Source organism: Dermacentor albipictus, chromosome 4, assembly GCF_038994185.2.
Source record: "Dermacentor albipictus isolate Rhodes 1998 colony chromosome 4, USDA_Dalb.pri_finalv2, whole genome shotgun sequence".
NCBI lineage: Eukaryota > Metazoa > Arthropoda > Arachnida > Ixodida > Ixodidae > Dermacentor > Dermacentor albipictus.
In genome coordinates, this window is record NC_091824.1 from 131817670 (window position 1) to 131839727 (window position 22058).

The 22058-nt window shown below is 44.5% G+C and overlaps 1 protein-coding gene across 7 annotated transcripts in view; it reads left to right on the forward strand.

Annotated features, from left to right (window-relative positions):
* Stat92E (Signal transducer and transcription activator Stat92E) overlaps window positions 1-22058 on the forward strand; it is a 183964-nt gene that overhangs the window by 54685 nt on the left and 107221 nt on the right. For all 7 annotated transcript variants that reach the window (XR_011514096.1, XM_065427341.2, XM_065427340.2 and 4 more), the window contains 6 exons: window positions 2487-2666; window positions 4624-4839; window positions 14358-14509; window positions 17834-17995; window positions 18421-18555; window positions 21259-21306. Coding sequence is in view for 6 of the 7 variants with exons in the window: in XM_065427341.2 (XP_065283413.1) it covers window positions 2487-2666; window positions 4624-4839; window positions 14358-14509; window positions 17834-17995; window positions 18421-18555; window positions 21259-21306 (893 nt within the window). In the remaining variant the exon portion in view is untranslated. The remainder of the gene's footprint in view (window positions 1-2486; window positions 2667-4623; window positions 4840-14357; window positions 14510-17833; window positions 17996-18420; window positions 18556-21258; window positions 21307-22058) is intronic.

Below are 22058 nucleotides of genomic sequence, written 5' to 3' on the forward strand. Positions count from 1 at the left end.
CGTTAGGTGTAAATCGACATACACTGCTTTCCCACCCAAGTGCTGTCCCACTAGGCCTAGCAACATCAAAACAACTGACCTCAATAACGAGAAAACTGCATTTATAATTTGTCCTCAGCATAAGATGGCTCTAAGCGATGGCTGATCCTATCATGTATTTTTTTGCTGCCATGACGGAAAGTAACACAGGCAAATTAGGATCAGAGTGTGTCACCTGGGTACTGCGATACTGTTACGCAGTCACTTAACAGGCAGGAGCCATTCTGGTATACTTATCGGAGCTCAGTAAACTCCATGCATGTGCAGTTGTGGCTTTGGTAAGATGGTAATGCTATTTTAAAACTCTCTGTTATCGCTCAGAAGTGCTTCAGTTCACAGGATCACGCCTGTGAACGGCCCAAGCCTTTGAGCCTAGCATGGGTGAACATTTGCTCAGTACCGTATAAACTTGTGTAACGACTGCACTTTTTTTGTGTAATTTTGTCGATGAAACCTTTGCAGAGGACCAGGCCATTTAATCAAATTTTTGTGGCTATGAGTATTAAATTGGTTGTAAACCTCCTTGATTGCCCGCCAGAAAAGATGAACACTATTCCTTTCCTAACGAATTTATTCATTCATATATCACCTTTGCTATCGCTGCCACTGCTGCTTATGCTCGGCTCGCCGGCATGTTCGTGGATTAAGTCATCTTCCATGCCATGGATCGTCTGTGCCATCTAGCAGGTGCCTGTGTCATATACCATCAAACACTTCCTCTCCATTGTGGACTCCTGGCAACTGACAAATGAGCCAAAGAAGCTGGCTGTGATAACTAACTGTACCAGAAAAGATGGTGCTGGCTGCTTGCGTGCTTCTACGGAAGAAAATGGAGGAGCTGATCATGGCCATGCCCCGGACTTCGTATATTTCTCTTTTATCAAGGGTGTGGATGCACGAGAGCTGCAGCACATTTGCCTGTGAAGCATACAACAAAATCACGATAACGTGCCATTATTCGCCTTGTCCTGTCCTCTTTCTTATGTCTGTTGTTTTGTGCTAAACAAAGTATTCATTGGTCTGCAGCCGCTAAAGCGACATCGAACTAACCTCCCCCCCCCCCTCTTGGCAGTAACCCTCCGTGACAGACCTAGTGTAAGCATAGATAACTACTGCAGAAGTTGTTGAAGGGCAAAACGATATGATAAGGCAGACTTTATAAATGAAAGAAAAAAGAAGCTTGTCGAGCACACAATTCTAACAACGGACCTTCCAAAGGGAGGGTAGTGCTGCTGGGGCTACTCCACGAAACCACAAGAGGAGAGAGGGCTCATTCTGTAGTATTTATTCACAGTTGTGCAGTGCAGCTCGACTAGAGACAAACGGAGCAAAGCATGTCCTTCTCTGCAGTACTTAGGCACAGCCGCCAGATGTTTCTCTCCTAACTCGTGCATGCACACAAGGGTCAAACAAATATGGCATATCTTTCGCATGTCTGTGCATTTGACAAAACGGGAAATGCATCCGGATGTCAGAGGTCAAAGCACAGCTCTTGCCATCTAGTAGTGATGTGCTTAAGTGCGCTGCACACGAAAATTCAACGATGCATCCATGTGGCACTGGTGCACCCAACATGCTTGCTTCTCAGTTGGAGTTTTTGATTACAAAATTTTGGATTGCAAAGTTGGGGGTGGGGCCCTTACAAAGGTTTATGTGGTATGTTTGCATGGCAAGGCTTTGATTCCACAACATGTCTCCTTCGAGGAACCATTCCTTGAAAGTAATTTTGGCTAGGTGGCATAATAAGTAGCCCCATGTGTGTTCACACTACGGTGTGCTGTGTCCTTTCTCTCCATGGGCGCTTGAGACCTGACAATGTAAAGCACCAATGACTAGCTAAGGGTTGTGTGAAATGGTTGTGCAGCTGCTATCAATAGTTTGCAGGGTGTGTGTTCTGGGATGAAGTTGAATTAACATCTAGTGCTCACATTCCGTAAAATTGGATGGCATTATGCTGTTCATATTACTACACTATAAGAAAAGATTGAACCCTTCAGGTCTTATCTTGCCGCGAAACAATAATTGTCATCTACATGCCTTTCCTTCATTTAACCCTGTGTACCTGGTACTTCCAGGTCGCAAATGAGTTGCACATTGTCAGCGGGACATGGTATAACTGACAGAAGTAGCTGGTGCAAAGTTTTCAAGAAAGGAAAATCAGCAGCACATAAAGATTGTTGTCTGGAAACAAAATATAACCCAAAGACGTAAAGCTTTTTTATGTGCATAGTGCAGTCCATAAATTTGAAAATCATAGTCTGTACCGAGGCCGTGCGGTTGTTGCGCTCTATAAACTTCTGGCACTGACGGTATGCAGCATTTATAGAGCCAAGATTTTACACAATCGCATTGTTTTTTGACTGAAATGCAAATTTTTTATGTGTCTATTTTCTCACACTTACTTTTCTTTTTGACAAACCATCTCAATTGCTCTCGTCCTGCTTTAGCAAAACTATGGCCACAATCCGTGTGCCCTGATTCGAGTGATCAAGAACTGCCTGGCCGCTGAGATGCGTATAATCCAGCAAGGAGAGAACTGCCACAGGCTGGCTGCCCACATGCCAGCCCCCCAAGATCCACACACGGAGATCACCCAGCAGTTGGACAAGCTGCGAAGGCGCTCACAGGTGCGTTGCACTGCACAATTGAGGAAGACTGACGCTGGTCAGACCTAAGGATGTAGCTTTGAGCCCCTGCAGTATGCCATAAATTTCGACTATAACTTTAACATACGGGTCGAGGCTTAGTGGAGTGGGCCCATCTTGGCGCAGCATTCACGACCTTACTAGGGCTACGAAATAGATGTTAGTAGTGTGGTTCTTAACTAGCAGAATAGCAGCTATGGTCAGCAAAACAGTCAGTATCTTTATTCCTCAACATTTGATTTTGTGAATGGTCGGGTGTAGCAGTGTGTTGGAGATGTGGGATGTATTCAGAAAGGGGAGGAATTGCGTACAGAATAGGGAAGAGGATGGGGGTTTAGTAAAGCACTGTTGAATCTCTTGCTCTCAATGATACGTTAGTCTACAATTGAACTGTAACCGTTTTCACAGATTGGTGCTTTGCTGCGCAAAGAAATTGGTCGTTTAATGTGTTCCTTAATATGTGTCAAGAATGAAGTCAAAATGACCCAATAATCTGTTTGTGAAGTCCACAGTGTCCACTGCATATGGGGTTTCCGTGAACTTTAGCATGGTGGCGAGAACTGCAGGTATCGTGGTGCTGTCAGTTCTAGTTCATATACATTGTGAGCATAGTGAGATTAGGCCATTTCTAAAGCCGGGGTTCCCAAAAGGTTTTCACCTCTGGAAAGCTCAGTGTTTTTCAAGAAGTGTTAGAAAAAACTGCTCTATGTTCGTATCTCTCACACAAATATGCATGCATGCATGGCCCCAGTGTATGCCCACATTCTTGTAAAATTCTGGCTCCAGAATTGCAGTATTGTAAAAGGAAGTACAGCAGTTGACTAGTCTAGCCCCCGCACATGATCTCCAGCCAGATAACTGGTGAGACACTCATATGAATGCATTAGTGGTAAGCTTCCCGTCATATGAATGCATTAGTGGTAAGCTTCCCATCATAGCTTGCCATCTTCTGCCATAGCAGTCAGCTCGGATCCTCTCCATGGTCACACTGCCTAGGTCATTAGAATCATGATGAGCGCTGCTTTGTTGGGTATTAGCTACAAAAATTTCAGGAGCCTAAAACTCTTTTTGAACATTTTAGAAGATGTTGCCAATGTAGAAGAGGCTCCTGTGAGCATGTGAGCCAAATATTCATGCACTGCATGCACTAGGCAGTTTACAAACTCGTGTTGAACATATAGCTGCTGTCTCCCTCTCAATGTTGTCATTGCAAGCGCGTATTTGTTTTGTCAAGGACGTAGCAAATGAGAAATACCCCATGTACGCCTGACCCTTTTGCACATGCGCGAGTTGCAAGAGAGGAATCTGAGGACTGCACCTAGCTACTACAGAATAGGACATGCTTTGCTCCAGCTAACGGAGCAAAGTGTGTCCTCTTCCATGTAAAAAAGCTGAGGGGCGAAATTAATGTGGACATATTCGCAGCAGCTCTATGTCACTCAGAAAGCCAAAATTCCCTTTGGCAATGAAAGGGGATGGTGCAGAAACAGCTTAATTGTCCCACCTTTTTTTTTTTGAGGCCACCGTTTCTGCTGCATCACGCCCCAAAAGATTTACGGAGACACTATACCAAATCTGTCCAAATTCATGGTTGCCATTATTTGCCGGGAGGACATAAAAAAATCAGGTTCCCAGATAATTTGTTCACCACTTCAACTGGGGGCAAAACAGTAGAGCAGTGCAGAAGATGGGCATAAATGCACAGAAGAGAATTTGATAGAACAAATGCTGACAAAACAAACCAGCATGTGAAATTTTCCATGTTCGTGTTTTCCATACTGGTGGTAAACTATACGTGTACTTGCCCAGTTGACAAACTTAAACCAAATCGTACAGGCATGCAACTTTTTGCAGCCGTGAAAGTCTTGTTATACTTTATATGTGTGTATGGCCTGCATACAGCAGTTCACGCTTGTGGGTTCAAATGTTTGATGTGCAGGAGATGGAGGAAGAACTTCGCCGAATGACCCAGCTGCAGGAGTCCTTTGTGATCCAGTACCAGGAATGCCAGAAGCTGCAAGCACACTACCAACAGCTGTCAACGCAGTCCAGTGGTCAGACCAATGTGGAGCTGCTCAACAAGATGCATAATGAGACCAAGGCCATGGAGCAGGCAATCCGGCAGCGTGTCAACGAGCTGCGTGACATGCGCATTGTGAGTTGTGCATGCCCTCATGTAATGCCACTACAGCAGTGGTCTGGAAGAAGGCAGCGTACAAAACAAAAGCTTATCAAAATTGGGCTAAATAAATTTTGTTTGAAAATCAAATGCCTTTTCAACACTAGCCAGACACGGTTAAGAATGTAAGATCCTCTATTCGTCTTGCCCATAGACTTTGTCACATTTTGTTTTTGTTACTGCTGTACAAAAACTGCCTGTATATTCGCTGTTTTCAGTGCCTAATATCAATTTATCATTTATACTGTTCTGTGATGTGTCACATGTGATTTCATGTAAGAAATGCATATCTGTTGCAAAATACGGGTCTGGATGCTTTTGCCAAATGCAAGTGCCTCTTGCTTCTGTCTGTTTTCATGTGTGTAGATGAAAGGAAATATAAAGGTACCACTACCAGTGAGCTTTCATATATAGTAGAACCTTGCTTTAACATCCTGAGACCTGAAAATTGAAAATTTGACCAGTGTATTGGACAGGTTCTTGAAAGCCACAGCTGTGAAGGCAGCTTTAGAAAAATTGTTTTGATGGACACTTGTCATAAGACCTCTTATGATTCTATCAAACGTGTTCATACGACGTGTAAAGGATTGTGCCATGTAAGGATACAAGAAATGTTTTGGGGTATCTGCTGTCGTGTGCCCTGTGATCATAACTAGACATAGCACTAGACATAGCTACAATCAGGCAGGCGTATTTCAGTTATTGGGTTGGATAACTTAAGTCCACAATACATGTGGGAGCATCTGTTTCTGTCACTGGAACAAAATGTCTAGCCACCCGGAAAACCTGGGAAAGTCGGGAAATTCTGAGCACCTGGAAAAGTAATGAAATTGTTGGGTAATTTTTCATGTGAGTCATGGTATGGCTGATTTAAACTGCTCAAATGTTAAATTAATGTAGGTTAGTTCCTTACAAAGTTAGTAGGCTCTTTGCAACATTGCAAATCGGTTTTTCTGCATAGTAATTGTTTTTAATCACCGCAATAAAAGAAATGATTTGTAAATTCGTAAGCCAGCAGTAGGTTCTGGCTCACCATGTATGTACACAGTCCTTGCATGCACTTGCAAGTTGGCATGACCGTCTACCACAGTACAGTGTGTTACGGTGAAGGATATTGATAATAGCTGTGGCAAACGTGGCACATAGGGTGAATGTGAATGACGAATCGAAGGCTTTTATTCGCTGCAGACCATTATTATTATTATTATTATTATTATTATTATTATTATTATTATTATTATTATTATTATTATTATTATTAATTTTCTACTTTATTGATGAGCTGATGCTGCATAACTACTACATTGTAGTCAATATCATAAGAAGCCAACAAACACTGACCCCAAGAACAACATAGTGGAAATTACTTGTGCTTAATAAACAAAATAAAGGAACGATAAATTAATGGAACTTAAAATGGATAAAAAAGAAAATAGCTTGCCGCAGGTAGGAAACGATCCCACAACCTTCGCATTTCGCATGCGATGCTCTACCAAGTGAGCTACCGTGGCGCCGTCTCCCGATCCACTTTCTTGAGTATTTATGTCTCCTAGTAGAACCCTGGGAGTGTTAGCCAGTGCCACCACTCGCATACCTTGGCGGAAGATGCGGAATATCCTTTCTGCCGCAGGCGTCACGAGTAGGTGTTTATTACGTAACGAGGATCTTGAATCCAGCAACATTGATGTCTTCAGGTAGCATGTGTGGGTTTATTGACCGGTTGCCTTCACCCAAAAAGATAGCATTCTTAATACGTAACGCTTCACTTAAATTGTGGTGCGAATGTTCTACTCAAGCTGTATCCTACGCACCTACAAAATTTGTCCTGACTGTTTCAGGGGCCCTTTAAACAAGTTATTATGGGTCCTGCTGTCTAATGAACTATTATTGATGTTTTTACATGGCGCACAACAATGTGCTGGTCACAGAAGACCACTCTGCAAAAGTGCCATTTTTCTCAAATTCAGAACCCTTCTTCTGTGCCTGCTGTGTTTGTTGCATGACAAACCACTTTTATCCAATTATGTTTAGAACTGCCAATGTCAGATAATAGAGTAACAGTAAAAAGAGCTAAATGTTCTTTAAACTTCGGACATGCCTGCAGTTGCTTCTTACTTCGGTGCAACTATGAAAGTACAACGGAGACAAACTTCACAGCAGGTTGTCGTGCATATCGCGCGTACATTTTAGAGTGCAGCTCTTGTTCCTGCAGCGAGTGTCGGTGGCGCAAAGGTGCGTTTGTAGTCCGATGTTTTCGATGCGCGTCGCTTGTGGCCAGACTGTGTTACGTAGCTTGTGCTGCGCGAGCGAGGAAGGCAGGGCGGAAGTGCACCCTCTCCTGTTGCACGCAAGGCACGAGGGTGAGGCAAGGGTGGGACGTTCTTCAGCGGCTGCTGCTGATCGCGGGCGCCATATCTTGAAAGCAACCTGCGACATGGCCAAAGTGCGCGGCCGCGCAGTCCTTATCTTCAAAGCGATCTGTGATGTTTGCAGAGTGCGCATAGTGCTGGTAGCTTGGTATGCGGTGTGCTTTCGACGTTTCATTTGCGTTGAAGCGATAGATGTACAGATGTACGAAATGTCAGTTCGCGCACTGCAGCATTTTTGAGCCAGTTTCCGCATCATCCACCGATATGTGTTCATGTTTACCTGTGCACACGTGACACCGTGCTTGTTAATTTAGTAAGCGAATGTTTGCAAGTTGATATGGCTAATAAAACTACTATCGTTACTTCTTATAGCTATCTACTAATTTGCTATCGCAGTCGATGCTTCGCCTTTCGTACAAAGCTGCGGCATTATTTTTCTCTGTGCCATGCATTGTGGGTCGACGCAGTCGGCACGATGAATGCATGGATGGAGCAAAAGCCATCTCAATGTTGGGCATGTCGCACCGCGTTGGCCGGGTCTGGTTACGTTGGCTGCGCCAGTACTTCGGGCTATAGACGTTATTGTTCACGCCAATGTTATGTAACGTGTACGCGCACCCGCTCATGCTATGTCGGACCATATACGTGCCTTAAACGAGTAATTTTTTTCTCCGACTTTCATTAGTTCGAATTTTGTATAATTTGAATTTTGTAGCATCCCCATGGAATTCGAATTAATGAGCTTTTGCTGTAACAAAGAATATTCTATCTTGGATTCACAAGCGGGTTCTTAAAGGAGTACTGACACAAAAATTTTCTATCTTGTTTTTTCTGCTGCAATAAGTAGCTGATGGCCCAGTAATCATTGGCTTCAGAGTCTGACAGTTAATTATTTGGGTTTTTGTCTGTACCGACCAAATCCAAGTTTCAAGAGCTACAAGGTGGGCCAAAGAAGGAATGTAAACACAGCTGGGCATGTGATCGCACAAAACTGTGATGTGTGCAAGCCAGCGAACTCGCCGGCATGCACGCTTCCTGCTGCTAGTTCGTCTGCTACCCCTGCACGTGCTTTGCGATGTCCTTGACATCATCATCGTCCTCGTTTTCGTCCAGCGGCAACTATTTTCTGCAGGCAAGAGTCACTGCCGTATAAGAAGTGGCCAACCACTTTTGAGTGGATCCAATGCAAAGCAGCGACTCAATATGCAAAGCGACTCCACTGCAAAGAGCTATCAATATGCGTATGCACCGCTGCTAGTACTAGTACTAGTATGCTACTAGTACTACTACTAGTCTGCTACTAGTAGTATGAACCATGCATCGAGGGTGCTCTAGGAATGAAATGTATTCCGGAGCAGGACACAAGGCGGGGTAAAAGTCGGCTCAGCATCAGGCTTGGGGTACATACCGTATTTACTCGCATAATGATCGCACTTTTTTTGTCAGAAAAATTGAAGCAAATTCAGGGGTGCGATCATTACGCGGGTTAAATTTCCCGGGGAAAAAAAAATTTTTTTTTCGCCGCGTTTGCTGCGGGATGCGAGATTGCGGGTGCGGGACACCAAAACAAAAATGGCGGCTAGCGGAGCGAGCCGAACGCGCCGAACGCGATTTTTTTTTTCTTCTCGTGAGTACATTACGTGCATTGAAACAGTTTCTTCCGTATTAGTGATGAATAATATCGTTAATATCGGCAAGTTTGCGGCAATAACGTAGCCATGTCCACTTTGAGGGGACAGAAATAGGTGGGCGCGCTTAGCTGCCAGTGACAGAAACACACGACGGGCATGCTGCGGAAACTGCGGCATCTGTCTTCGCTACTTTCCGCTAAGGGTGGGCGAATATCTTAGCTGTGTTACAAGCGTCGGCGTATGAATAGGGCACACTTTTAACGTATCGGAGTAAACGTGGCTACTATCATTGCCGCGCGCGATTTGTTGCGTGCTCACGAGTGCAAAAGCAGATGAAAAGAATCGAAATGCGCCTTTATTGTTTTTGTTGACATCAGCCATTATAAAGCCAACCCATAATAAAGGCAAGTTTGGTTGTACCTCATTTTGTCATGGAAGTGCGGAAAGTGATGAATGTAATGAAATGAGGCATCTACTTAAGAATGTTTAGTGCGTGCAGGCCGCTTGGCTTGTCTTGAAGAGTCGTTCGCGTAGCATTCGACAGGTGGTAAGCGCGATCATTTTATTCGCTAGACTTAGCACACGACATATCGCTGCGGCAAGTTCGGGGTGCGATCATTACGCGGGAAATAAAAAAAATCGAATTTTGACGACAAATTTTAGGGGTGCGATCATTACGCGAGTGCGATCATTATGCGAGTAAATACGGTAGTCTCGGTGGAAGATCATTGAACTCACCTAAGCTCGACAGGTTTTGTTTATACTAGGCACGCTGGAAATGAAACAAGCAAGTCCGGCTTCTCTTTTACGGGGTCCATTCTAAGCGTCCAGTGGTGCGCACAAACTCTGACCACTTACGCCACTTATCGACGCTGACCGTAGCTAACGAGCAAGCCAGGCGACTGGTGTTCACTGGGAAATGGTATTAGCGGCGAGAACTTGGAGTGGCACCCTCTTGCGAGTGACGTCAAGGCCAGGATGCCGCTTTTGGTATTTGGTGGCAACATGTCATCCGTGTTAGAAAGACACTGCCTAGCGAAGCTGTCATCATGATTCTTATTACTGTGGTGAGTTGTTCTAGTCGAATATGGCCACTATTAATGTGTAAAAGAAAGAGTTGGGCATGCATTTCGTAGGAAAAAGTTTGCTGCTACTTTCACCGCCCTCTGAAACACGCCCCCACAAAACGAATTGCTCATGGCTGCTAACACAATAGTGCGTCCTGTAGAGTTAATTCACAAATACTGTAGTAGCAATAACCTGAAAGAAAAGTTTCCTGGTAGAGATTGAGAAGCAATCAATTGCAAGCGATCAAGCGTTTCATGGTGGCCCTCAGTAGCCTTTATTGACAATATGGCACACCCGTCACACAGTGGTAGCAAACGACTGTCGTTATGGTGAGGCACGCATTGTTCGTGAAACCCATCAGTTCACTATAACTTCAATTTGAAACCATGTCAATGTTATGGCACGAGGTGTCGACCTGCGTAAAGCAGGTGGGATTCAAGCAACCTGACATGCACATTGTAGTTTTTCTATTGTGCAGTGTTTTCAACCAGCGATGGGAAACCGAAATGAATCAAGCTGGTGTGTGACAACATAATATGATGTCTACAATGCTGCCATAGCGAAACTTGATGCTCACTTCGCTCTGCCTGCAGCAGGGAACAGTGACATATTTGAGTTATTGCCCATAAAAAGTGTGCGTGATGCTTCTAACAGCACTACGTCCCATGTCAAATCATATGTCCCATGTCAAATCAGTCAAATTTCAATATAACGAATCATGCGGAACCGCTGAAAATCACTTTTTATTCTGAAAGGTCGTTATAGTGAAAGCCCCAAAATTAATCACTCCGCCCATCAGCCCATCAGTTCATAAATTGTCACCGGTTAAGCTATCCAAGAAACTGTCGCTTTTGGCTCTGAGCCCGCTCTGTTGCTTTTTTCCATAGATTCTGCTACCACGCACCACTGCAGCACCGCGAGTCAGGCGTGCAAAGCAGACGCTGACGTTGAGAAAACTGACAAAAAAGGAAGCTCCATGCCACTTCCAAAGCGCAGCTTCTTGTTTGCTTGTTTTCACATTCCTTGCCTGGGCAACACAACTTTGTTACTCGAGGCGGACGCCTGAACTATTCCAAAGGGCAAGCGCTTGCAAACGACACTGTCAGGAAAATGCAAAGTGCGACCGTGTGGCGTACCCGCAAGTACAGAGGTTACATTTCTCCGCGTATGTAGTTAGTGCGGCCGCAGAAAGAAGCTCGAAAGAAAGAGGCATGCTCAGGAAGAGGGGCGAACGAAGGGACGCACCTCTGTTGCTAGGCGACATTTACCTGGGTGTAACATTCGCTTGCAATACCCAATGTACCGCTGGCTCTGGAATAGATTTTTGAAAAATTTTCACCCGTATTTTCTTTCTTCCTTTTATTATCATTATTTTTTAATTATTCAATGCCATCTCGGGTTTACCGAGCCCATACATTGCGGCGTACATTTTCTGCATCTTGTCGTCTGCTAGCATACTGTTTCGGCTGCTGTGAAATACACACGGAAATCTAGGAATTCCTAAATTTCTGAATATTAGTTTATAATACTGAGGCGTTATTAACAAAGCACGGAAACTGAATAATGATTGTTACCGTATTTACACGATTGTAAGTCGACTCTAATGTAAGTCGACCCCCCATATCGCGTGACCGAAAAAAAAAAAAATAAGAGAGCATACCCGAGGGCACATTCAATAACAAAAATTTATTAGTAGCTGACATGGTCACTGGACTACTAGTCTTCACTAGTGCTGTCATCGTTGCTGCAGTCCCACAGCGCGTCTTAGTCCAGCGAAATTTTAAATTTGGCAAATGGCCGCACCAGGACATCTTGCAGAACAGCAGCCCATGCCAAATGCACCCAACCACACGCAGCCGTCAGGGAGGCTCTTTTGACAGGTCCAGTTGGCGTAATTTCGCAGTCTTCTGCCGCCAGCCACTCGTTGTACTCGCGGCGGAGCAGAACCTTAAAATTAAGGCGAAGGTCCGGGCTTGTTTCATGACCACGTCGCACTTCACTGGCAGGGACCGATCACGCATTTCAGCGACGTACGCCTCAAGCTTAGCCTACAGCTCCGGAAAGCGTCCAGACTTTGGCACGTGGGAAATTTCGCACTTGTCACAGGTGAAAATTTCGCTTTGCTGCAGTCGTCACTCTCGCACCACCCGTTTAGAAACATCGAAATTGCGGCCCGCTGTGCAGTGATTTGTTTCTTCGGCGTAAAGGATTGCAGCCCTCTTGAACGCTGCTGTGAACGAGTGCCGAACGATTAGTGTGCCTGGAGCACTCATGACGACTGGGGAAGCATAGAAGTAGCACAAAGCCGGCAGTCAAGTGGAACGCGTCAAACCAATGCCAATGCCTTCAAACAGAGAAAGAGCAGCTCATGAGCAGCCAGCGAGCGGTGACTTGCTCTACCATGAACTACCGATACTCCCCACAAGCGCCGCCGTTCTGAGGGTGCCGCCGCAAATGGGAACAGCGGCGCTTCCATCAACTATCGACACCCCCCCCCCCCCCCCCCCATGAGCGTTGCATGCACTGTAAAACTCTCAAAAAATGTTGAAGAACCCTTCCGAAAAGCGTACAAACACGCAGGATAGCGAAAAAATACGGGTAGGGCCATAGAGCAAACATAAAATTCTAACTACGTTGTAGATCCCGTTGGTATCGCTTTTTTTTGGCGGGGCCATGTTTCGGTTTCGATTGTAAGTCGACCCCCCAACTTCAGACTTTCAAATTTAAAAAATGGGGTCGACTTACAATCATGTAAATACGGTTATTCTGAAATGTTTGGTATTCTGAAGTTTGTAGTACAGTAAAACCTCATTAAACCGTGCCTGCTAAAACAGTAGTCAAGTTTGAATAATAAAGTCAAATCCCAGACTCAGCGGCTGTTGAACATAATGTGTTTTGTATCGACATAAATCGTGCCAGCTTATTGCATACGTATCGGTTAACACATAGTGTTTCCACTTTTTGTCACGCACACATGGCAGTGCGTTGTCTCCGTCGGCTGGCCCAGCAGAACAGCAAGCCTCAGAGATCAGAACAACGGCCTCCAAGCGCCTTGTGCATTTGCACATGAAGCCACATCAACATCATTTCGGTGTCGTGCCAGAGAGAATTGTGGCATCGTGCAAACAAGGACTCGCATCATGCCGAAGCTCGGATAAAAAATACGCCGTGCGCTCAGCATATAAGAAAAATTAGACATTGTTCATGCTATCGAATGTGACACAAAGAAGTTGGTGCTGGCACGCAACAGGGATTTACTGTTGACTATGGTGTGTGGCATTTGGAATGTGAAGAAGTTGTTCGGCAGTGCTGCTGCAACTGCGAAGAGATGTCGGCTACGAGGTTTGACTTTTCACCGTCATTGCCTCTGTTGTTGCCGAAGTGTCGATTAGCGACCGTGATGAGGATGACATGGAAAGTGACAGCGCGGGTGATTCAGGCCCGACAGTGGCAGAAGCAGCACATTCGTCAGCCTCATGAATGCAATTGTCGTGACAAGAACAGCACCCCCACAATGAAAAAGGTGCCCCGTGACTTCTGCAGCGCTACTGCCCGCATGCACCGAGAACATGCAACACCAGTGAGGAATCTGCCATGTGAGTGCTTGCCAAGAAGAGGGGGCTGGCTGAAAAGCTGGCCCGCATCTTCAGTAAGTTTGAGGCCGCTGTCGTTGCTGCCAGGCCGCCGCGGCATGAAACGAAAGTAACTTTTGTTGCAGGAAGTGAATAAATACTGCATGTCTTTTCCCTTTTCATCGCACTCTCTCTTGAGTTCCCTTTTTGACATGTAAGTGGGCGATCTTTTGCAATTTCGGTTAAGCAGTACTACCGTTTAGTACGTACCTTATCCGAGCTGCGGCCATCTATGCTTTAATGAGGTTTCACTTTACTGAAATATTTTAGGTTGAATCCATACGAAGTCAGCTGAAGATTTCTGAAAAGTTCGTTAATGTGGTGTTCGTATATCAAGATTTTACTATAGATGAAGGCGCTTATCACAGTAAGGTTGGTGGCAATAGCTGTGAAGGCAGCATGCAACAACTCGTAAAATTTGCTGGTATTGGAAGAGGAAATTGAAAGCATACTGACATTTTCATATCGCAATGTCAGGGGAGTACTGCAGGGAAGCTGCTGCACTCAGAAGCTACTGTTCTCGATCACTCGCACCTCCCGCCTTTTTTTATTTACATGGGATCTGGCCTTTGGAAAACATATACGATTGCAGTTTGGTGATGTACTAAACATTTGTGCCGGAAGATTGTGTTTTCCGGTAACATATAAACTGGTAAAAAGAATTGAGAACATTGGTACTGGGAAATCTTATTTAACGGGATTGTATCACCAATGCTCCACTGTAATTGGATGTGGAGTGCTACATAATGAATGAACTGTGCAACTTATCTCTGTGTATTGTTTTGTGTTCGCAGGCCTTTGCAGACAAACAGCAGGATACCGCAATGCAGCTGTCCACGCTACAGACGCAAGTGCTGGATGATGAGCTCATAAAGTGGAAGCGTGCCCAGCAACTTGGTGGGAATGGCGTTAGTTTTGAAAACAACCTTGACCAAATCCAAGAGTGGTAGGTGCTGTTCCCTTTTTTCAGTGCTTTAGATGTCATGCCTTCTTTCAGCAATGCTTACGTTTATACTTTTGCTGTTCCTGCCATGCTCTATCCTTTCTCATCTCACTTTCATTTTTGTGATCTGTTATTTTTTTTACTGCTGCCTCCTTATTCCTTCATGGTAGGCAAGTGTAGTGCCCCTTCTGTGGCAATCGGCAGATTGCTGCTTCCCTTTTCATCTCTATCTGTAATACAGCTGAACACGATTATATCAAACTCGAAAAAATATGCTCAGCAATTTGATATCGGACATAATTGATATAAGTCTGCTAGAATTGGATGCCGTAAAAGCTCGTAGCATTTATAAAAGCACTTTATTGGTGAAACTAGCTTAGTTTTGCATGGAATAGTTCTGTATTCTTCTGCTTGGGCAAGTTTGCTGCTGCAACAGCATGCAGTTCTCCACATTGTCTAAAGAGTCGAAGCAGCTGAGGCTGCAACCTTCCACATTCGCGAAACACCGGTCTAGTGCGAGTGCACCAATCACCTTGGAGGATGTGAGCGAAGGATTGTCATTGCTTTCCTCATTGTGCCCGCTTTCACTTGTGCTCAGTACGATATCGTCAATGTAGTCTTCGTTTTCAGGCTGCTATTGCATCATAAAGCAGTGCCCTCAAATAAGTTGATTGAAAGCGACTGCATTGCCTGTCGGAAACCCGAAGGGACAGTGCATCACCTTGATTATGGTACGGAAGGAGCGCCAACAGCACGTTTTGCAGCTTTGCAGCTATTCCTTCCTCTCTATGTCACACTTATTATCTGTGTCTCAAGGCTAACTGATCACATTGATAACAAAAGCCTCTTGATAATGCCGCCGAAGCGCCGCTCTGACCACGCACGAAACACGAAAACCAACATAATAGGCATATCACGTTTCAAAGTCACGGCTTTGCTCGCACCACATGGACAGAGTGCTGTCTTGATCAGCCTGCAGAGGTACTGACCTGCGAACCTTTCGCGGCCCGCTGCAGTAGTTTCGATTGTTCTGTGGGGCTGGCGTCCTTCAGAGAACCGGCGACGCCAGCTAGGTTAAACGACCCCGCACCACCTTCACGAGAACCGGCAACGTCAGCAACGTTAACCGACCATGCACTTCCTTTGGAGAACTGGAGACCACAGCAAAGTTAATCAACCATGCGCCTCCATCGTCGAGTCGATGGTGCCTGCAAGTCAAGCCACGTTTGGCGGACCGTGTATTGGTTCGCTGTCGCCTTCATGGTCTATTTGCAGCAAGAGAGCTTCTCGGAAAAGGGCGTCTTGCGGTGCGTTCTTCCTCTGGCCGCAGGATTCATGTCTGCTGACACTCGTGGCGGCTACCTGAGAAGTCGGCTCTGGAATTAAAAGGCGCCGGCTGGAGTTAAGCGTGACAACCTGGCTACGAGGACCCGCTCAACTCGGGTTCTGGGAATCCGAAGTGCGTACGTGAGTGTGTGAGCCCTCGCCTTCATAGGCGGGTCGACAACGCCTCCAATGACTGTGGACGGTCCGATTGGACGAAGGTTGGACAGCAGTTTTCCCTCACTAGGGATCTAGGGAGGACAGAGTGTTTTTAAGCAGCTGTGTGCTCGACAAGCGGCGTGCTTGGAGCTTTGTGCTGTGTGCTTTGTGCTTCGTTTTGCGTGCTCCATTTGTGAGTCATGCTACATTGTTGAAATATATCTCCTGTCGTAATGTAAATATTGTAAATAAATCCTGTACTCCTAGTTCCCGACGAAGAGCCAGGTCCTCTTTACAACCCCAATCACAAACCGAACAGTGCGCACTCAGCTATATCTTGCGCCAGAAACTTGCTTCGGACCAAAGCCAAATTAAAGTGACGGTTTTAGTTTTCGTGAGAATGTATAAGTGCTCCAAAAACAGGTTCATGGCGTAAAATAAAAGCGGAATAAACAGACCGGAAAGCGACACAAGTGTTTAGAAAACACAAAGCCAATGCATTCATTCTATAAAGTAAATACCGTATTTACTCGCATAATGATTGCATCGCGTTATGATAGCACCCTTGAATTTTGTCGTCAAAATTTGCTTTTTTTCTTTCTCGTGTAATGATCGCACCCCGAACTTGTCGCAGCGATATCTCGTGTGCCAAGTCTAGCTAATGATGATTGCACTTACCATCTGTCGAATGCTGTCGAATGCTATGGGAATGACCCTTCACATACGAAGCTGACTGCTTCCGCGAAACATTCTTAAAAGCAGATGCCCCATTTTATTCCTTTCATCACTTTCCGTGCTTCCACGAAGAAAAAAAAGGTACAACCCAATTTACCTTGGCTTTTTTATTTGTGGGCTTCATAATGGTTGTGGTCGACAACAACAACAAAGAAGGTGCCTTTCGATTCTTCTCGTCTGCACTCGTGGGCACACAACAAATCACGAGCGCCAACAATAGTGGCTACATTTACACTGATACAATAGAAGTGTACCCTATATATACACCGACACTTGTAACACAGCTATTTGCCCACCCTTAGCAGAAACATGCCGTATTAGGATAGTAGTGAAGACAAATGCCGCAGTTACCGCAGTGTGTCCACCATGTGTTTCAATGGATCTCTGTTTCTGTCCCCTCTAAGTGGACATGGCTACGTTATTGTCGCAAAATTGCCGATATTATTCATTACTGATACGAAAGAAACTTTCAATGCGCATAATGTACTCATGAGAAATATAAAATCTCGTGCGGTGTGTTCGGCTTGCTCCGCTGGCCACCATTTTTGTTTTGGTGTCCTGCACTGTTACAGTGGAAGCTGCCTGTTTGTTGACCTGTTGTGCCGCAGCAAACGAGGGAGGAAAAAAAAAAAGTTTTTGCGGGAAATTTCATCTGCGTATGATTGCGTGTGTGTGTGTATGATCAACATACACACACACAAAAGTCGGATTTCAGTGTACCTTTATTATCTATGAATTTGTAAGTGCCGTTGAACAGTAGCTGCTGCCTAGAGGACGTGTTCGAATAGGTCTCCTTCTGCAGCTATGCAGTACTGAGTCTGCTTTATCACATCTTCAGTGGCTTTCTTAATTCGAACAAATTTTCGGGCCCCTTCGAGTTTGAATTATCAAGATTTGGCTGTGTGATGCAAGATACTTGGTAACAAGTATTTGAGATACAGATACAAGAAACTACCGCAGTAATTGTATCCCATTTGTAGTGGTACACCGTAACTTAATTGAAAGCCCCTCGGCATGGTGTACAACATAGATCCACTGCGTGCAGCACTGGGTCATTAAACCTTGTCAGATCTGTCATTCAGCCAATTACTCCTCTATTCCTTTATGCAGGTGTGAAGCCCTGGCAGAGCTGATCTGGCAAAACCGGCAGCAGATCAAGAGGGTTGAGCTCCTGGCCGCGCAGGTGCCCATAGGAGGAGCGTCTGCGATTGGTGAACGCTTCACGGCCCTGAATGCCCAAGTCACCAACCTGCTTTCCTCTCTCGTCACCAGGTGAGCATGGCAGAACACATTTCAATGTCTGCAGCTAGTTGGAAAGGCAAAAAATTTAGGCTCTGGCAAGTCATCATTGTGGCACCTTTATTGCATCTGTACATTAGAGAAGGGGGTTTTTAAGTGTCAGCAGGGTGTGCCTCATAAATTTTCAAAAAACATTCAGAATCAGCTACAACAAATAGATTGCAGTTGCAAGCACAGTTGTAATATCAACCTAGTGGTTCATCTAATTATAGAGCACAGTTGGCTGTTGCCAATTACAATGCCAAAGCTTTGTTGAAAGCGAAGAAAGTTGGGAACAATTTGTGAACGGTTTCATAGTAAGAGGAAACATACGCTCTTTAAGTGCTGTTTTAGGGGAGGGAGCAGTACTCATTGGTGCTAGGAATAGTTTTTGAAGTTGGTTTTTATTGCATTTACAGTACTTTCATCATTGAGAAGCAGCCTCCACAGGTTATGAAGACGAACACTAGGTTCACAGCCACAGTCCGTCTTCTGGTTGGGGGCAAGTTAAACGTCCACATGACGCCCCCTCAGGTCAAGGTATCCATTATCAGGTGAGCGGGATTTTTGTTTCTGGCTGTTATTTAATGAAAGTGGCTGACATGGACTCTCCCTCGTGGTGCAAGATGATGGAGGACATGGGGTGTTAGGGAGCAGTTTGGAAGTTAGCCACCTGGGTGGTGAAAATTGGCTTTGAATAGTGTAGTGGGCATTGAATGTTGCCAAAACAAGCCACCTAGGTTGGTGCACAAGAGAAAGTGTCTCAAGGTTCACAAATCACTTGCAAGGTTATTGTGCTCATCATCAGGTTTACTGCAAATATGTAAGGATTGGATTGGGTGCAGCACAATGTATTTGTGCGACACTTGGTATTCTACAGCAGTGGCTGCTGGGAGTTCCTTTAGCTTTTGTTGTGTGTACATACCGTATTTACTTGAATCTAGGCTGGCCCTGATTCTAAGCCGACCCGCGAAAGTCCAAAAGCAGGAAAAAAAAAAAAAAACGACTTACTTCGAATGTAGGCCGAACAAAAGGGAGAACAGCGTTCACAAAATGGAAACCACATTGTTTGAATATGAGCATGCCGAGCTCATTCTATGTCATCACCGCTGTTGTGGTCTGATAATTGCCATCTTCGTTGTGGCACACGTGAAAAGCACCTCCCATTGCCCCTCCAATGATCCAATGACTGACGCTTTTCTCAATAGCGTCGAAGTCCTGCCGGGCTTGAATGTTTGACAATGCCTCTGCTGATAGCACAACTTATGTTTGAAAGTGTGTCGCATTCTATAGCGGCATTGTCTGTTAGGTGCCATTACGATAGCACCGTGTTGCACACCGATACGACACAGGCACCCAGGTCAAAATGGCGATGTTGCTCACATACTTCAGTTGGCTACTGGCGTGGCTAGTATCCGCTGTGATACTGACTTGTTTAGAGGGTACTAGCTATGCACCATATTTATCAATTTCAATTAGAAACTGGTGAATCTTTAAAAATCCTCAAATCTAAGCTGACCCTAGAGTTTGGTATATAATTATATGAAAAAAAAAAAGACTACCGGCCTAGATTCAAATAAATACAGTAGATCCAGGTTACACCACAAAGCTACCTTGCACAATCCACATTATGTTGTTGCTTTGGTTAAATGTTTGGTGAATGTTCGAATGCTCTTTCAAAATGCACTACGGCTGTAGAGCAGTAATAATAACAGTAACAAATTCTGATGAAGCATTTTTATTTTTATGCTGATATTATGGCTACCACAAAGCTGGGTTCTATGTTTGGTATTATATGCCAGCAGTACCGTGTTTACTCGCATAATGATCACACTTTCTTGTAATAAAAATTGGCGCAAATTCAGAGGTACAATCATTACGTGGGTTAAATTTTCTGCGAAAAGAGAAAGATATTTTTTTCATCCTGCATTTGCTGCGGGATGACAACAAGTCAACAAACAGGTGGCTGCCGCTGTAATAGTGCAGGACACCAAAATAAATATGCTATTTTTCTTCTTCTTTGAATACATTACGTGCATTGAAACAGTTTCTTCTATATCAGTAATAAATAATATCATTAAAATCGACAAGTTTGCGGCAATAAGGTAGCCATGGTCCACTTTGAGGGGACAGAAAAAGAGATGGGCGTGCTTAGCTGCCAGTGACATAGAAACACATGACGGGCATGCTGCGAAAACTGCGGCATTTGTCTTCACTACTATCCTAATACGGCACGTTTCCTCTAAGGGTAGGCGAGTATCTTAGCTGTGTTACAAACGCGGTGTATGAATAGGGTACACTTGTAACGTATCAGTGTAAACGTGGCTACTATCGTTGCCGTTCGCGATTTGTTGCATGCCCGCGATGCATACAAGAGGAATCGAAAGGGGTCTTTTTTGTTGTTGTTGACCACAACCATCATAAAGTCTACAAATAATAAAGCCAAGGCAAGTTCGGTTGTAGCTTTATCTTTTCATGGAAATGTGGAAAGTGATGAAAGGAATGAAATGGGGCATCTGGTCAAGAATGTTTGGTGCATGCAGTCCGCTTGGTATGTCCTGAAGAGTCATTCGCGTAGCATTCGACAGATGGTAAGCGCGATCAATATTAGCTAGACTTGGCACATGACATATCACTGCGGCAAGTTCAGAGTGCGATCATTACACAGGAAAAAAAAAAAATCGAATTTTGACAACAAATTTCAGGGGTGCGATCATTATGCAAGTAAATACGGTATTGTCATAGTAGAAGTGATTCCAGAAGATCCTTTTAGGGCAGTGGCAAGTTATAATGCAACCCAAAAGCAGTCTTATGGGAAGTGAATGTATGCATCTATTTCGTAAACAAATGCCACGTATGTTTGTTGTTGAAAGCCAGTTTGGAAAAAATTGTGAAGATTACTAGAAGCAAAGCAACTTCCTACCATCAACAGAGGAAACGGTTTTCCTATAAGACCTTAAGCTACATGTAATGTTGCAATATCAATAAAGTAATACTACAGCAACTTCGTGTAGGAATGAGCCGTTGTTGCAAAAACAGTGGTACTGTGAATGGTGGTGTCATGGTTTTGCATTGGTGGCCTTTTATAACTTCTGTTCAGTAGCCGCTTTTCTGCTTCTCCTGATTTTCTTGGCTTGGAGTCTAAGTAAAGAAGATCAAACATAGCTGAACATTTGTTGTCGCTCTGGTTTGTTTTGACACCTTGCCTTCACACTGTTGTCATTATCTTTTCCAATTTTTCAACTACGTACTTCCAGTGAGGGACAGGCCAATTCCCTGCTGAAGAGTGACAAAGTCGGTGTTGGGTAAGCTTGCTTTTGACACCACGCATGCTGCTTGTTTAGTGTAATAGTATTGCAGTACCGTTGAACCTTGTTATGATGAAACAGATTATGAACAAACTAATGATTATAATGAAGTAATTGTAATTACTTCATTATACTTCACAGCTTTTACTGTATAAGGCGAAATTCATGCTGCCGTGAAGCCACACCTAATGGCGAAATTTGCAAATAACGCGGGTGGGTGGGTGGACTTCGTGGCTAAGAATTCTGGGAAAAACCTTGCCTTATATACCAATAGATTCTATATTGGACAACAGTGTAAAGCGAAATTAAAACTCATTGATTCAAAGTCCATGAGACCATGAAAAATCTTAAGTGGAGTTTCAAATTACCCCCTGTCCAAAAAGAAAGCAAAAACCAAGAAAAAGAATAGCAAAACTGCACAACACAAGCATGTCACATTTACTTTTCTGCGTAGCAGGACTACTCGAAGTAATCATTGATATGTGGTTGCTTGGTACGGTAGTTCGCTGCAGCACTACAAACGCTGTCGGCCATATACGCAAGACGCGTCTGCCTCCGAGTCTTGCGAAAGTGAAACTATCTCCGAAAGTGGTCGCCCGAGAAAACTGCACATGATCTCTAGCCCACGTATCAGGAGCAGCAGCTCACAGTTACCACCACTACACACAACAAAGCTGCAGGCAAAGTTCAGGGAGTCGGAAACAGTCACTAAAATGGGCACATGAGTGGGCTCATCATCGCTTCAGCCA